Raw genomic sequence first — 15,457 nt, 5'->3', positions numbered from 1 at the left:
GCAATTTCTAATTTTTAAATTTTATTTCAAAAAGGAAATGCTTTTTTTTTTTAAATTACTTTTGAATTAATTCGTATAATAATTAGACTCTTTTTATTTATTTATAATTTATAATTTATAAAATTGTATGGATATAATTGAATTGAAGAGTGGGTGCTCCCTGTAAGGGAGCAGCTGGACGACTTTAAAGCTTATTTTTGCAAAATTTAAATACATAAAAATTAATCATTTCTCGTCTTTTGAGAACTTTCCTTTCCCTTTTCTTTTATTTATTTATTTATTTTCTATATTTTATTTTATTTCATTAATTATCTTTTGGAGTGTGGAACTCGTGGGATCTCGAACGACGGAAGCAGAAGACGACAAAATCTGATTTATTTATAGAAAAAAATAATTACTTCTCACCCAAATATATATATATATATAAATATTTAGAATTATTAAATAATTTTGGTTATTATTGTATGTGACAGCCAAGTTGATTTAATTATATATAACAGTTTAATTAAAAAAAGTAATTTGGTATTAATTTAATTTAGATGGTTTTCTAAGAAACCCATTCAAGCTTTTGTCATAGAGAATATATTATTTTGGCTATTTAAAAATAAATATGGATGGGTCCATTTAATATTCTCATGATTCCCTATTTATTTTCTTATTATTATATATTTTAGGTTGTTAGCCTTCAAAAATATAATAAATTACAAATTAATTATTTAAAACTTAGGTCATCAAAATGCCCATTAATTATTTAATATTCTTTTTTTTTTTTTTTTTTTGGATTAAGGTCAAATAAATGGTAGAGTTGAATATTTCTTCTCCTTGACTTTAGGATTAAGCTTGATGATAGAGTTTAGTCAAGTCAATTAAAAATCAATTTGTTGAATTGCTCGACTTTTTTGTTTAATTACAATTTTGGATTAAAAAAAACAATAAATATGTACAAATTATTTTGTAATAGCACAAGCCCCGCCAATGTTTAGTTCTGAGGTTTCCATATTTTTATAAGAAATATGTATGTGTTGTTCATGAAGTTGGCACACCGTCCCGTGTCTAGTTTTGATATCATTTTGTAACTGTCCATTGCTGGTAGATATAGTCCACTTCAACCCGTTACGTATCGTCGTCACCCCACTGCTGGCTAATATTATTTGCTTCGGCTCGTTTCGTGTTAGGGAGAGTTTCCACAATTTTATAAACGATGTTTTGTTCATGACGCTTACACACCGCCTGGTGTTTGGTTGTGATACCATATTGTAAGAGTCTGTCGCTAGCAGATATTGTTTGTTTTGATTCGTTAGATATCGTCGATAACCTCATAATTTTAAAATGCGTCGATAAAAAAGAAAATTCTTTCTAATAAACGAAAACGGATAAGTTTAATGAGGATTTCAAGTTCCAAAAAGAAGGAAAAAAAAAATTGTTTCTAGAAAGTTGTCTATTTCCCCCACCCATAGTTTTAAGGGGGGTTTTCCTTTTATTTTATTTATTTATTTATTTATTTTGTTTTTTTAAAAAGGTTGAATTACCTTTTTTTTAATGGATAAAAGTGAGAATTCACTCTAAGATTCTCTTCCTGTTATTTATTTATTTTATTTTAAATGTTGTTTTTGTTTTATTCATGGACAAAATTATCCCCTTATTCTTTATTTAATTTATTTTAAATAGAGTGTTCGTATTATTTAATAACTTCAATCATCCGATCCAATCGTGGTTAGATTTTTTTTTTTAATAATTGAATATTTAGCTCGATTTCCGAGTTGTAACTTTTATGGTTGGGTTAATTCAACCAATCAGAAAATAGGGTTCGCAACCCAACCTTACCCTACTCTTAAATTATTATCGAGATTATGATCATTTGATAGTCGTAATATATATTAGTATTGCGTTATGACTCGTGAATGGCTGATATTTGAGTGAAATTTTAATTATTAATGTGACATCTATTCTGGCTAAGTAAGAGTTTTTAAAATAATTTAAAAATGAATAACTCCGCAACCCAACTTAAAAACAAAGGATCGGGGTATGAACTCTATTCAGTTCATTTGAGTATCCAACCTGACTAACCCAAAATTTCGTTTTTGTATAAAAAAAAATTTCCTAACTCAACCACATTACGTCTATAGTTTCAAATAATGCGAAATTTGGGTGTATCAGTGATGTCGGATTTGAAATGAGCTACAACACGAGCTAGGACGTCAAATTTGCAAGTAGTATCTCACACCACAACTATTTGGAACCACGAATCTCCACAATGTTACAATATTGTTAATTTTGAATATTAGCTCTCGTGGATTTGCTTTTGGTTTCCTCAAAAGACCTCGTACTAGTGAAAATAGTATTCTTTCCTTATAAACTCATGATCTGCCTCTTAATTAGCCAATGTATAACTACTCATCTCAATAATTCTGAACAACTTCATATACTGAGCTTAAGTTAGTACTCAATCTAAATTAACGTTAAGCTGAGAACATTAGAATTGTGCACGTTTCAGCCTTTGATAGGAGAGAGGATAGAACGTAATTAATTTTTGTTAATAATTTAAAATATTATATTAGTTATACAAATTTCAATAAATAAAAAATATATATATAAGAAGCAAAATCTTATAGAATTAGATGTGGATAAAAAAGAGAGATTTTGTGCTCATATAAAGATATTTGTATCTTTTTCTCCACTCACAAAAAGATGTAACTTTTTGCCTTTTAGTTTTTAACTGCGTAACAAAATTATTAGCTAAAAAAACAACAAATTGCCACAAAATAAAATTAATTAAAAAAAATAAATAAAGCCATAAAAAATGAATTTTCATTAATGCTCACTATTAATCTTTCAGGCTAATTTTATATTAATTAAATTAAATTAGTTATAATCTTATCTCCGTCAACCTTATACTTTTAAAACGAGTCTATTAAGAAATAGAGAGGTTTCCACACTCTTATAATAAATGTTTCATTCTGCTCTCCAACCAAAGTAAGATCTTACAATCCTCTTCCCTTAAACGTATGTTCCTCTCTCCAAATTGTACAGTGTTTTGACTCTAATACCATTTGTAATAGTTCAGACACACCGCTAGTAGATATTGTCTGTTTTGACTCATTACGTATTGTCTCAGATTTTAAAACGCGTCCGTTAGGAAGGGCTTTCCATCCAGTGTCTGACTCTAATAACATTTGTGTAACAGTTCAAACACACCGCTAATAGATATTGTTTGTTTAGGCTCATTGCGTATTGTCTCAGCCTCACGATTTTAAAACGCGTCTGTCAACAAGAGGTTTCCACACCTTTCTCCAACCGACATAGGATCTGGTACTAACTCAAAATTTAAGGACAAAAATGTAATTTTATGAAACCGAGAAATCAAATAGAAACTAACTAAAAAGTCAAAATTAATATTATTTTTTGATAGGTTGTAAATTTGTTGGTTGATTTAAAATAAAGTTTTTGAGAGGAAACAAAACATAAACCACATCCAAACAAAACTCCATTTGAATTATTTGTGAACCATCATTACTTTTTTCTATTTCTTGCATTTCTTGTTGGGTTTGAAAAACAAGTCCTTTAGGTAAAGTTTTGTATTCTTTCATTCTTTGAATTTAATAAGAGTGAATCGAGGTTGTCTATTGCTTGTAGATATCAAATTCTTATTTCCTTAAATGCTTATGGATAAATATGTTATAATCTTTGAGAATCATTGATGATGTTACTATTTCTATTATTTTTGGACCCACTACCACATAAATGACATAGTAACCAAATTAAATTAATGTCATCCACCCCATTGTTCGTGTTATTCCTCCACTTTTCGAGTGGAGAGCTTGGGAACCTATGCTCAAACACTTATTTCCTATTAGATTCCACGTCTGTCAATAGTTTGGTATTCTACGCGCTTCATTTTTTGTCAAATCATAAGACCCATTACTATACAGTGGAACGTAGAAGGTGGCTGATAACAAGCAATATCACGACTTGAAGATGATCAATGTACAAGTTTCAGCCAACTCAACCTATAAACAACTTACAAGTCCAATTACAACTTGAAACAAAGGTTATAATGTAACAACCCAAGTCTATCGCTAACAGATATTCTGTTATGGTATGTTCCGTGTCATCTCAACCTTATGGTTTTAAAACGCATCTACCAAAGAGAAGTTTTTACAACCTTATAAGGAATGTTTTGTTTCTCTCTCTAACCGATGTGTGATCTCACGTATAATAACAAAATAGAACAAAACTAGTATGCTTCAAAATCATTGATCTCCACATAGAACCTGTTTCCATTCACATTCCAGACTTAAAAATGAAATTTGACCAAGTTCTTCAAAACAAAGCTTTCTAACCTGTGTCACCAACCCTTTCTCAGGATTATTTATTGCTTTTCTCACTCGTTCGACCTCTAGAGACAGAAGAAATAACTCTACTCATTGTCACCGTTGCTGTCACCAGAGGAAGAAGACATGGAAGAGAGCATTGTCGTCGTCAGAGGTGAAATACAGGGAAGGGAGTTGGAGGGAGAAGACATGGGAGGGAGTTTTAGAGAAAGAAATAGAAACATATTGGTCTTAGGTCAATCTCTCAGATTATTCCCCAAAGTTCTACTTTATTAAGAAAAACAGCATCACTGTGTATCAATCCCATCACATTGATCTAAATAAGACTTTTTCCCCCATTATTACACAGACATATTACCACAGTTAGAGCAGTAGCGGGACCATAGTACAGATAGGCTGTTTATCTCAGCAAGTTGAGTTTGGCCCTTATCATCTTTATCCCACCTGAACTAACCAAAGGCTGATTCATAGTTGCTCCTAAAGATTGATAGTCACCAAATACTATATAAACAGATAAATACATGTGAAACAATCAACACGACAACCCTGAAAATTTGACTTAAATGCTGCATTACTCACTGACCACATATCATCAGCGAATGTTGTTCTTTCGAGCCAATTCACGTGCCATCTCTCTTACTTCTTCTGGAGACGGAGGCCTTGGTCCCTCAGGAGGATACACTATATAAGACTATCAGAAGAGGAGGTAATTCGATTAAACCCTTGATATTATATAGTATAACATAACATCACTATAATGCTTGTGAAGATCAATAAGAACAATAATATTGTATTGGTAATTTTATACTTCTAATGAAGCTGAAAATGCTGACAAATGAACTGCTCAATTCATATAAAAATCTTGACTTCCCTAACAAAATGTATAACTTCTGTGGTTCAATAATGCCTTGGAACGCTCATAGATTCATCAACCCATGGAGGATACAAGAATAAGATAAACAAAGCTAGAGCTAAATCAATTAAGAAAATATAAAGGTTCAATTACGAGTTAGGCCCCTAACTTTTGAGATTTGTGCTTAATCTTAGGTGTAAAAACCTTAACTTTCAATAGTGTGCGAGGCTCTGAAGATTTATTGATCTACAGAAATAGATTTAAATTTTATGTTTAATGAATTGTTAAAGGTTCAATTTTGTGCTAGTAATTGAGAGACTATAACTTGTAATTTAAAAAGTTCATAGACGAAATGGAAGAAAAACTACTAAATTTGTAACTTAACCAAATATAAACAGGTTCTTCATTTATCCAAACTCCCCACTCTCAGTATGAGCATCATTGAAAACTTTTTTTCCCCATAAATTACTCTGTTATATTTTATTCTGTCATTCACAAAAGATGGTGAATTAACCATCAACGAGTTCCTATACCTTGAAAAACCAGTGAATTTCCCATGGGCAAAGCCCTAACAGCTCGATAAATTCTAAAAGAAATGAAATTAAACGACGCACAGATAATCTAAACAGCAATTACAGGATACCTCCACCCCAAAACAAAATATTTGTCAATAATCAGTCCATATATAACCATGTGCAGATCCACAAACCTAAGTTTAGGGAAGGAAGAAAGGGAAATAGACACTTACTTTGCCAATGAATTTCTGGAGATTTTTGCTATTGTTGGCGAAGGTGTACATTAAAAAGATCGGTATAGTAACATAAATCCCGAACTTGGCGATCTCCAGAATTCCCTTGGATGTTCCAATTGAAGACATTTTACAGAAAGAAGATTGTTGAAGAACACTGAAGAAATCGTGAACCCTAGAGTATCCTTGTAAATGGGGAGAAGAAGCCGAGAGTATTAATGATTCGTCCAGATGAAGGAAGCCCAATAGGCCTAATTTCTACATTTATGGGCCTGCATTGTTGGTAAATCGAAGCCCAATTAGTAAGAGAGCAATTATGGGCCTGAAGTGTTGCTACATTTATGGGCCTAAAGTGTAGCTTAATCGAAGCCCAATTAGTAAGAGAGCAATTATGGGCCTGAAGTGATTCTACATTTATGGGCCTACAGTCTTGCAAAATCAAAGCCCAATTAGTAAGAGGCAATTATGGGCCTGAAGTGTTGCACATATATGGGCCTACAGTCTTGCAAAATCGAAGCCCAATTAGTAAGAGAGCAATTATGGGCCTGAAGTGTTGCTACATTTATGGGCCTACAGTGTTGCTTAATCGAAGCCCAATTAGTAAGAGAGCAATTATGGGCCTGAAGTGCTCTACATTTATGGGCCTACAGTGTTACCTTTTTTTTACAATATTGAAAACTATTAAATTTTATTTATTTTTTTAGATATTAGGTTAGTAAAGCATTATATTACATTTTTTTTCATATTTTTTTATAAAAATTATATTATAAAATATAGATTATGTATTTTAAAAAATGAAAATTTTGAGATTATTAGTTGATTATTTATTAGCTAATAAAATTGGGATATACTAATATTATAAATAGGTTTTAACTCAATTATTTGTTTTATTGTATACATTAATATTGGTCACCAAGAACTCAAATAATTCATGTTGTTTTATTCTAATATATGTCCATATAAAATATTGATGTGCATATTTATTCATAATTTTAAAAAATAAACTTCATACTTTAATAATTAAAAAAAGAAAAAAAGGAAAGTACACCAACCAAAAATTGGCAACAAATAATAAATTAATATTTTGGACCCCACATTTCCGAGATAGTCGATCTGTATGTCCACCTGTCATCTCCACCACCGCCAAATTGCTCAAATAATACTATTGATTACGCCACATCATCACTCAACTGACAGCCGACAAAAGCCCTGTCACCACCAAATTACAATTTTTGCCCTTGTTAAAGTTTTTAGTACTGCTATTAACCGTGCTCGTGAGCTTTGACTTGGACATTATAGTCAAAAAAATACTTTTTTTAAAAAAGCCGTGACAGCTCGGAAATTAGGAGGAAGGTTGTAATATCTAGAAAAGTGCGGTTGGCTTTTGACTTTTTGTTTTTAAAATAATTAGGGTTTGTATATAGATACTCTAATCATCCTATTTGTCTTATTTGTCTTTTACTCGGTGAAAAAATACTTTAAACTTTTATGATCGGTATAAATCTGAATCTTTTTAGTGTCGACAAATTTGAACTTCAAACACTATCGCTGCAAACTCGTAGTATGTAAAGTAGTTATTTTTCGTCTTTCAATTTCGATTTTATTTTTCCACTTGTGGTGAAATATTTATTATTCATTATGGGTTATGTAAATATAATATTAATTAATGTACTATTTACTATTAAATTTTAAATTCTTATGAACAAAAACCTCGCACTTGGAAATTAAAATAAAGGATGTCACGGTCATGCTTGTCCAAAGCATGTTACCTATGGTCGCATGATAGATGTCTCAGTCGATTGACAGGGAGGATGTTCCGGTCATGCTTGTTCAAACCATGTTGCTTATGGCTGCATGACAGATGTCCCAGTCTTGCTTGTTCGAGTCGGTTGACAGGGGCAACCAATTGAGTGGGGAAGGATGTCACAAAAGGTGTGTTGCCTATGGTTGCATGCCCGTTCCAAACCCCTTTTTCATGCTTTCATCTTAGATAGGCTTTTACCATTTCATATCGAGTCAATACAGGGGTGTATGACCGTTCACTAGAATCACGTCTACACCGCTGGAGAAAAAATGATGATAGTTCATTATTTTCTAGAACCTTTCAAACGTGAGACTAATAATATTTAATATTTTATTTTGATTTATTTCAATTCTATTGGTTTTTTTTAATGTGAATACATTATCCATCAATATTGTTTTATGAATATAATTAAAGTACGAAGGTATGTAACCTACCCGCTTGAAGTATAAAATTTAATCAAACGACAAAATTATTTTGAAATGAATGTATACCATAAAGTCTTTTATTCATAATAGATTAGAGATAACTAGCTAGACAACCAAAATTATAAGATATTTAATGTCTTTTTTTAATAAGGTAGGTATATAAAAATATAATTCTTATTTAATTAAAATTATAAAATCTAACTCAACTTTAATTCATAAATAATTAGGATTAAATATATTATAAATATGACTTGGTGGGTCAAAGTTGCTTCACAACGGTTCATTTAGCATCTTAGACCAACATTAAAGCAATTAATTAGCGGGTGATTATCAATTAATTAATATGCTAAATACTTTTTTTTTCTTTTTAAACAAAATATATGGACACTCATACTTTAATTATGTAACGAGAATAATTTAATATAAAAGCATAATAAACTTGGCCACCTTAATGAAAAAAAAAATACTTTTTATATTTAATTATACACGCTCATGATTATTTTTTAAAATATATTATTTATGAATTATATTGTTTATTATATAGGTTCATCCGACAAAAATATAGTTTCAATAATTTTCTTTTAATAATTATTTTAGAAGATAAATTTAAAGGAGGATATATAAATGAAATGAGATGATATTCGAATGAGAGCGATCTTGAAGATAAGATAAGTAAGAGATAATTCAAAAGAAATTAAAATACCAAACCCGCCTTTACAACTAACTAATGTTCTAAAATACACTCAATTTTCCAAAATTGAAAATATGAAATAAAAAAAAATAGAATTCAGAAGTAATAACCTTTTAAATTAGATTAGCCGCATTAACTAAATTCAAATTTTAACAAATTTGATCATTAATTTTAAATTTTAGAAAATCTATAATAAAAGGAAAAAATAGAAAATAGGTTTAAATATATATATAGAGAGAGACAGAAAACGTGTCCCCACATTTTGTCCAAATTGACCCTGCGGTACTGACTAAAAATATTGCAAAACGGTCAATAATTGTAATAAGAAGGAGGGTATTTTAGGTAATATAACAAAGTGCTCCTGAACCCTTGGAATCTACGGAGAAGAAGAACCTCACGATGATCTCGAGAATGGAGACTATATAAAAGCCGTATTACCTAAATTGAAAGCTGTACACTGTAATCTCCGGCTTCCTTTTCCGATCTTATGGAGCCCGGTGGTCCGCCCACGCCGCCGCCGCTCCCTCCTCTGCCTACCGGCGCTATACTCCTCGGCAAGTACCAATTGGGACGTTTCCTCGGTCGTGGAAGCTTTGCCAAGGTGTACCAGGCCTGTTCTCTTGCCGATAACTCCATCGTCGCCGTTAAAATCATTGACAAGAACAAAACCATCGATGCCGCTATGGAGCCGTGCATTGTCCGTGAGATTTCCGTCATGCGCCGTCTTCAGCACCATCCGAACATCCTCAGAATCCATGAAGTTATGGCGACGAAGACGAAGATCTACCTCGTTGTCGATTACGCCTCTGGCGGTGAGCTATTCGCGAAACTCCTCCGCCGTGGACGGCTGACAGAATCAACCGCCCGCCGGTACTTTCAACAACTGGTCTCTGCTTTACATTTCTGTCACCAGAGCGGTGTCGCTCATCGCGACATCAAGCCCCAAAATCTTCTACTCGATGAAGACGGTAACCTCAAGGTCTCCGACTTCGGTCTCTCGGCCTTACCAGAGCAGATCAAAGACGGAATGCTCCATACCGCATGCGGAACTCCAGCATACACCGCGCCGGAGGTTGTTTCCCGGCGAGGCTACGACGGCGCTAAAGCCGACGCGTGGTCCTGCGGCGTTATCCTTTTCGTTTTACTCTCCGGCCATCTTCCATTCAGCGACAACAACCTGGTCGCCATGTACAAGAAGGTTTATCGACGGGAATATCACTTCCCCGATTCAATTTCGAAGCCAGCGAGACATTTGATCTTCCAATTACTCGATCCTGATCCGAATACAAGGATGAGCATGGAGGCGTTGATGCAGCATTCGTGGTTCAAGAAATCGCTGCGATCGAAGCCCCAAATTAACAACAAGAGCTTGTTTGAATCATTGGGTAATTACAAATCTGATTTAGGGGTTTCTGGGTTAAATGCGTTTCATATAATATCGATGTCTTCTGGGTTGGATCTGTCTGGATTGTTCGAGACAACGGATTGTAAGAAGAAGAGGTTCACGACGGGTGTGAGTATGGAGAAGGTGGAAGAAAGGGTAACAGAGATTGGAGGAGAATTGGGTTACAGAGTGGAGAAAGGGAAAAGTGGGGCAATTGGGTTGGGGAAAGGAAGGATGATTCTGGTGGTGGAGGCTTTGAAAATAACCTCAAATCTGTTAATGGTGGAAGTGAAGGCAGCTGAATCCAAGATGGAGTTTGAGAGGACGCATTGGGGGGATTTGAAAGCCAAGTTGCAGGACATTGTTGGTTCCTGGCACTCAAATGAGTCAATGTGAATGAGAATTAGGATTCCTTGGGCTTGTTTCACCGACCAAACCGCGGCGGGGCTCCGCCGGAGGACGGTTCGTTGTCTATAAACATGTTTATATGCATATATGCAAAGGGATTTTCGAGCTTACTGAGAGAGATAGGGAAGACATGATCCAATTCCAAGATTGTACTCCTGTATTTGGGAAAGTTCATTTCAGAAATGACATGAACAGAGATATGAAGAAGTTCCCTCCATGATCAAACGAAAGCTTCAAGTTTCACTTTCAGGTTCGTTTGTAATGCTTTTGGATGCTTCAAGTAATTCTGTTCTCTGTAAGAATTTTAACTGCCCTGAGTGGTGGTTCTCTATTGATTTATATAAAATAACTTCCTAATTTACTCTTACCTGCAAAATCTCTGATCAATGTTTACTACTTTGATGATTATAGCAACTATTTTGAACACACGAGATGAGCAGGCATTCAAATGCAGCTCTCTCATGAATCTAAGTAGAATGACTTGGACTTATAGATAATCATCCTTGATACTCATTCCAACAACAGAAGATAGAACCGAACCCCACGCCTGTAATCCGCTCTGAGCGTCCTTTTTTACTGATAATTCTAGCTTTCTGACTGCCTGCTTCGAAACGCCACATTTTAACAGAATGACCCCGAGCGATTTATACGTGCATTCATCAGGTTGAATGGAAGTTTTAATCATGTCTTGGAATGTACTAACCGCCTCCTTGAATCGACCGTCCATAGCGTATAAACTGATCATGTTATTGAAGCTCAACAATTCTGTTAAAAGTCCTTGTTCCTTCATCTGTCTTGCAATACTAATGGCTTCCTGTAATCTTCCTTTTTTCCTGTACATGCACAACATCATTGCAAAAGTGAACTCATTTGCTTCTCCCTTTCTCTTCAACCTTTCGAAAATCTCTTCTGCTTGTTTATCCATCGAACGTTTGCTATAAATGTCGATCATACAATTCGAAGAATAGATAGCCGGACCATCATCTGTTTGCTGAAGCATCTTGTATGCTTCCTGTGCTTCTTTGAGGTAGTCAACTTTGGTGTAGAGCTTTATCAACGAGTTGTATATAACGGTATTACCAGGCAAACCAGCCCGTTTCATTGCGTCGACATAACCAATAGCTTCTCTAACACTCCCAGCATCAGCAAAAGCATTTATCAGCACACCATAAACAACGATATCAGGCTGCATACCATGTTCGATCATCTCTCTATAAAGTTCGTCCGCCTTTTCCAAATAACCAAGTTTCGAAAAGCTCGATATAACCACCGAATATGGAATGCAATCACTTACCAATCCAGCTGACTGCATCTTCCTCACATAAGAGAGTGCCATGGCCGGCATGTCAGCACCACACAATATCTGTATCAGAGAACTATAGCTACATTTATCAGGAGTGACGCCATTACTCTCCATACTATCAAATGATTTTTGTGCTTTGACATAATCCTTTGCCACACCATAGGCTTTAATCATCACATTATACTCAAGGACTGTGAGCTTCTTCTCTTCTTGGCAGCTGACAAAAACTCTCTCTGCTTCTACAATACATCCACGCTCTCCATATGCATCAATATTAGCCGAATAACACTCGAAGCTCATACGCCCTGTAAGATGAAATCTCCAGAACCACGACCATGACCTTTCAAGCATTCCTGCATCGATATACATACGGGTCAGTGCCGATTGGGTGAATTCGTCGATCTCAAGTCCCCTTTCATCCATTTCTGCTACGAGTTGTTCAGCCTCCACAACCATCTGCCTGATAGAATAAGCATACAAAAGAGTACGGTAGCTCACTATATCCGGCTGAAGACAAGCCTCCTTCATCTCTGCAAAATAATTTGAAGCCAAGTCAATGTTATCGTGCTTAGCATGAAGAGAAATGAGGATATTGTATGTTCTTGTATCAGGTGGGCATTGAAGCTCCTCCATCTTCTGCATTAGCAATGTCACTTCTTTCAACTTGCCATGGTTGCCACAAATGTGAATCATAGTATTGAAAGTCACGGTCGTCGGCGCAACTCCTTCGTTTAGCATGCTTTCGAAAGTCGTTGAGGCTTCTTGTAGCTGTCCAGCCTTCCCATATGTGTCAATCAATGTATTATATGTATAGGTACTCAAACTAACATGAGGAGGGTGCAGAGAATTCTCAACTTTAGCAGAAGCTACTTCGTTCTGGTTGGTAATCTCACATTTCGTTGAGTTTCTTGATGACCACTTCTTGAAGAAACTCTCAGCCTTCTGAAACTCACCAGCCTTCTTATACAATTGAACAACAATTCCCATGGTGACCTCATCCGGTTCCATTCTCTGTTCATTCATCCTTTCAAGCCATGCCAACGCCTCTTCTGTAAAGCCCCCTTTCCCGTAAACATCGATCAACGTTCCATAAGTCGAATTTATCGGATTAATACCCCTTTTGTTCATCTCTGCCCACAAACTCTCAACTAGTCTCCATTTCTGGGCCTTCCCAAGAATCCGAAGAAGAATATTATAGTGAATCACATTCACTTCATAGCCACCTGCCATTTTAAACCACTCGAAAATCTCCAAAGCCCTCTCCCAACTGGTCTGCTCTTTCAGAATTATACTCCTTTCCTTGTTGTTAAGCTTGTCTTTCCAAGGCTTCAGTGCTTCATCCAAGTCACTGACTTCATCCAACGCTTGCAAAATCGCTGGTATGCATCCACCATACGATAGGCATTTCGTCGAACACTTGGGGTGCACTTTTTCCACCGACCCATTTCCATCTTCCCATTCATCCTTTTTCACAACAACCCTATTACCCAAATGGCGATTTCTTTTGTGGGGTTCTCGTTCCTCCGTTTTACTCGCTTTTTTCAGGCGAGTTTCCTGCCGGCGACCACTATTATCGTTATATTTTTTAACTCCACCGACGTTCTTTGACTCTCTGTTCGGACATTCAGGAATCCAGCAGTGTTTGGGCTTCCTGGAAATGGGGACGAGATTATCAGGGGGAGACCTGAGGGTGGAACTCAATCCAGGGAAGCAGGGCGTATCCAAATACTGCAGCTTCACGAACATTTTTGCGAGATGAATAGAAGAAAATTAAGTCACTCGGAGAGAGCAGAAACGGAGAAATTCAACTTCTTGGATTGCTGGTGGAGTTGATTTAAGAATTGGTTCATCGAGACGGGATGATGCGGGTCAAAGCGCAACAATGGTGATTATCAGATGCATAGAGAATGGATATAGCGAGGGAACTGAGGAGTCATTTTTTTATTTCAAAGGTTTTACAGAAAATTAAAAAATAAAACTAAATTAATATCTTTATTTATTTATTTATTTATTTATTTTTAATTGTATTCGTATTCACTAGAAAATTAAACTAAATTTCAACTTCGCCCTATAGTTTGAAAAGTCATTTTTAACGTTGAACTTTTAAAATTTATTTCAAAAAATATTAATAAACTTTGAAATTCGTCCGACAAAATGTCTACCTTGATATACTAATTTGTGCGTAAAATATTAAAAACATACCATATATTATTTATAATTATATAGAAGATTAAGACAGATATTGTTATTTATTTGATCTCAAAATTTTAAAACTATTTACCTAATCAATTTTACATATCAGAGTTATCAAGTTATAACGACGTTACGCATTCACTTAAGCTGTCTTATTAATTTTCAACTTATTTAAAAAAAAAAAAAAAAAAAAAAAATCAGGCCTTTTTATTTTCAAGGTTGAATAGTAAAAAGAAGTGAAAATCTATACAAAAATTTAGAGACGTTGGTATGAATATTATTTTCATATTCCAAAAATTACATTCCATCCCTCCTATTTAATTAACGTAAAAAAGATATAAAAGGGAAATCAAAAGAAGTATAGAGAAATGCTTAAAAATGACATAGTGGTGATGTGATAAATAAATTTAATGCAGCCCTAAAGTCATACCATTTAAGATGCTTTTAGTAAAATTTGGGTAGCAATCAATTATTTTGATGCTTAGTTTCATACATATACATATAAACGTGAAAGTGCTTTATGGGGTAACGACTTTGTCGCATAAGTAGCGACCTACATGAATGGGGTAACGACTGCCCCGCTGTCTCCGACATAGACCCAGTCTTCCTCCCAGTATTGTTGCCTGCTGGGGGAAGGAAAGTTCGGTGGGTTTTTCTTCAAGGACCGAAGAAGGTCAAACTCTGGAACCAAACAATTTTCTGGTGTGACTCTTGGAGTCACACCGCTTTTGATAGCTTTGGCTATCCAAACTAAGATTCTCTCTTTAATGTTTTGTATTGCAGCTCATCTAAGTATGATGGCTGGTCACCCACCTGGCTTGGTGTGCTTGGAAGGATTCGTCTTCAGCTAGTAAAAGACTTACCTCTAGATCAATCACTTTCAACCAATCAACAAAAGAAACGACACACATTCCTAACTATTTGGTCTTGATCCTACCAGACTAAGACATGTTAGCAATGGAGGAGTAATCATTATAGTTCTCCCACAAAAAGAGGAGTCTATTTGGTCTTGATCCTACCAGACTAAGACATGTTAGCTATGGAGGAGTAATCATTATAGTTCTTCCACAAAAAGAGGAGTTTGGTATCATTATTGATGTAATTCAAGTCCACATCGACTAGAGAGAGGAATGAGTGCCGGCGAGAACGCTGGGCCTCAAAGAGGTATAGATTGTGAGATCCCATGTCGACTTGAGAAAGGAATGAGTGTCGACGAGAATGTTAGGCCTTGAAGGGGTATGGATTGTGAGATCCCACGTCGACTTGAGAAAGGAATGAGTGTCAGCGAAAACGCTACGCCTCGAGGGAGTGTGGATT

General features: G+C 35.1%; 2 protein-coding genes and 1 pseudogene across 4 annotated transcripts; 1 reads left to right on the top strand and 2 right to left on the bottom strand.

Annotated features, from left to right (window-relative positions):
- Positions 1–4,259: 4,259 nt before the first annotated feature.
- LOC111806495 (sporulation-specific protein) lies at positions 4,260–6,133 on the bottom strand. Of its 3 annotated transcripts, none has more exons than XM_087129005.1 (3): positions 5,933–6,133; positions 4,915–5,022; positions 4,260–4,436 (listed from the first exon to the last, which is right to left on the bottom strand). In XM_087129005.1, the coding sequence occupies exons 1-2, from the start codon at positions 6,059–6,061 to the stop codon at positions 4,924–4,926; spliced, it is 228 nt and encodes a 75-aa protein (XP_086985131.1). In that variant the 5' UTR covers positions 6,062–6,133; the 3' UTR covers positions 4,260–4,436; positions 4,915–4,923. The 3 variants fall into 3 exon arrangements, with proteins under 3 accessions (XP_086985131.1, XP_086985130.1, XP_023547605.1); XM_087129004.1 differs by lacking the exon at positions 4,260–4,436 and adding an exon at positions 4,581–4,832; XM_023691837.2 differs by lacking the exon at positions 4,260–4,436 and having other exon boundaries at positions 4,581–5,022; positions 5,933–6,132.
- Positions 6,134–9,121: 2,988 nt separating this feature from the next.
- LOC111807376 (CBL-interacting serine/threonine-protein kinase 7 pseudogene) lies at positions 9,122–11,011 on the top strand (annotated as a pseudogene).
- Positions 11,012–11,024: 13 nt separating this feature from the next.
- On the bottom strand, positions 11,025–13,753 carry LOC111807375 (Tetratricopeptide repeat (TPR)-like superfamily protein). Its single transcript, XM_023693079.2, has one exon. The coding sequence runs from the start codon at positions 13,691–13,693 to the stop codon at positions 11,132–11,134; it is 2,562 nt and encodes an 853-aa protein (XP_023548847.2). The 5' UTR covers positions 13,694–13,753; the 3' UTR covers positions 11,025–11,131.
- Positions 13,754–15,457: the final 1,704 nt, after the last annotated feature.

Source organism: Cucurbita pepo, chromosome 12 (assembly GCF_057944985.1).
Source record: "Cucurbita pepo subsp. pepo isolate OVF chromosome 12, ASM5794498v1, whole genome shotgun sequence".
Classification (NCBI taxonomy): domain Eukaryota; kingdom Viridiplantae; phylum Streptophyta; class Magnoliopsida; order Cucurbitales; family Cucurbitaceae; genus Cucurbita; species Cucurbita pepo.
This window is presented reverse-complemented; position numbering and strand designations above follow the sequence as displayed.

Bases quoted from the DNA above. Each gene is read 5' to 3' on its own strand.
- LOC111806495 (XM_087129005.1), bottom strand. From the start codon at position 6,061: ATGTCTTCAATTGGAACATCCAAGGGAATTCTGGAGATCGCCAAGTTC. The intron at 5,023-5,932 runs GTAAGTGTCTAT...CTCTTCTGATAG, and splicing joins TCCAGAAATTCATTGGCAAA to TCTTATATAGTGTATCCTCC.
- LOC111807375 (XM_023693079.2), bottom strand. From the start codon at position 13,693: ATGTTCGTGAAGCTGCAGTATTTGGATACGCCCTGCTTCCCTGGATTG.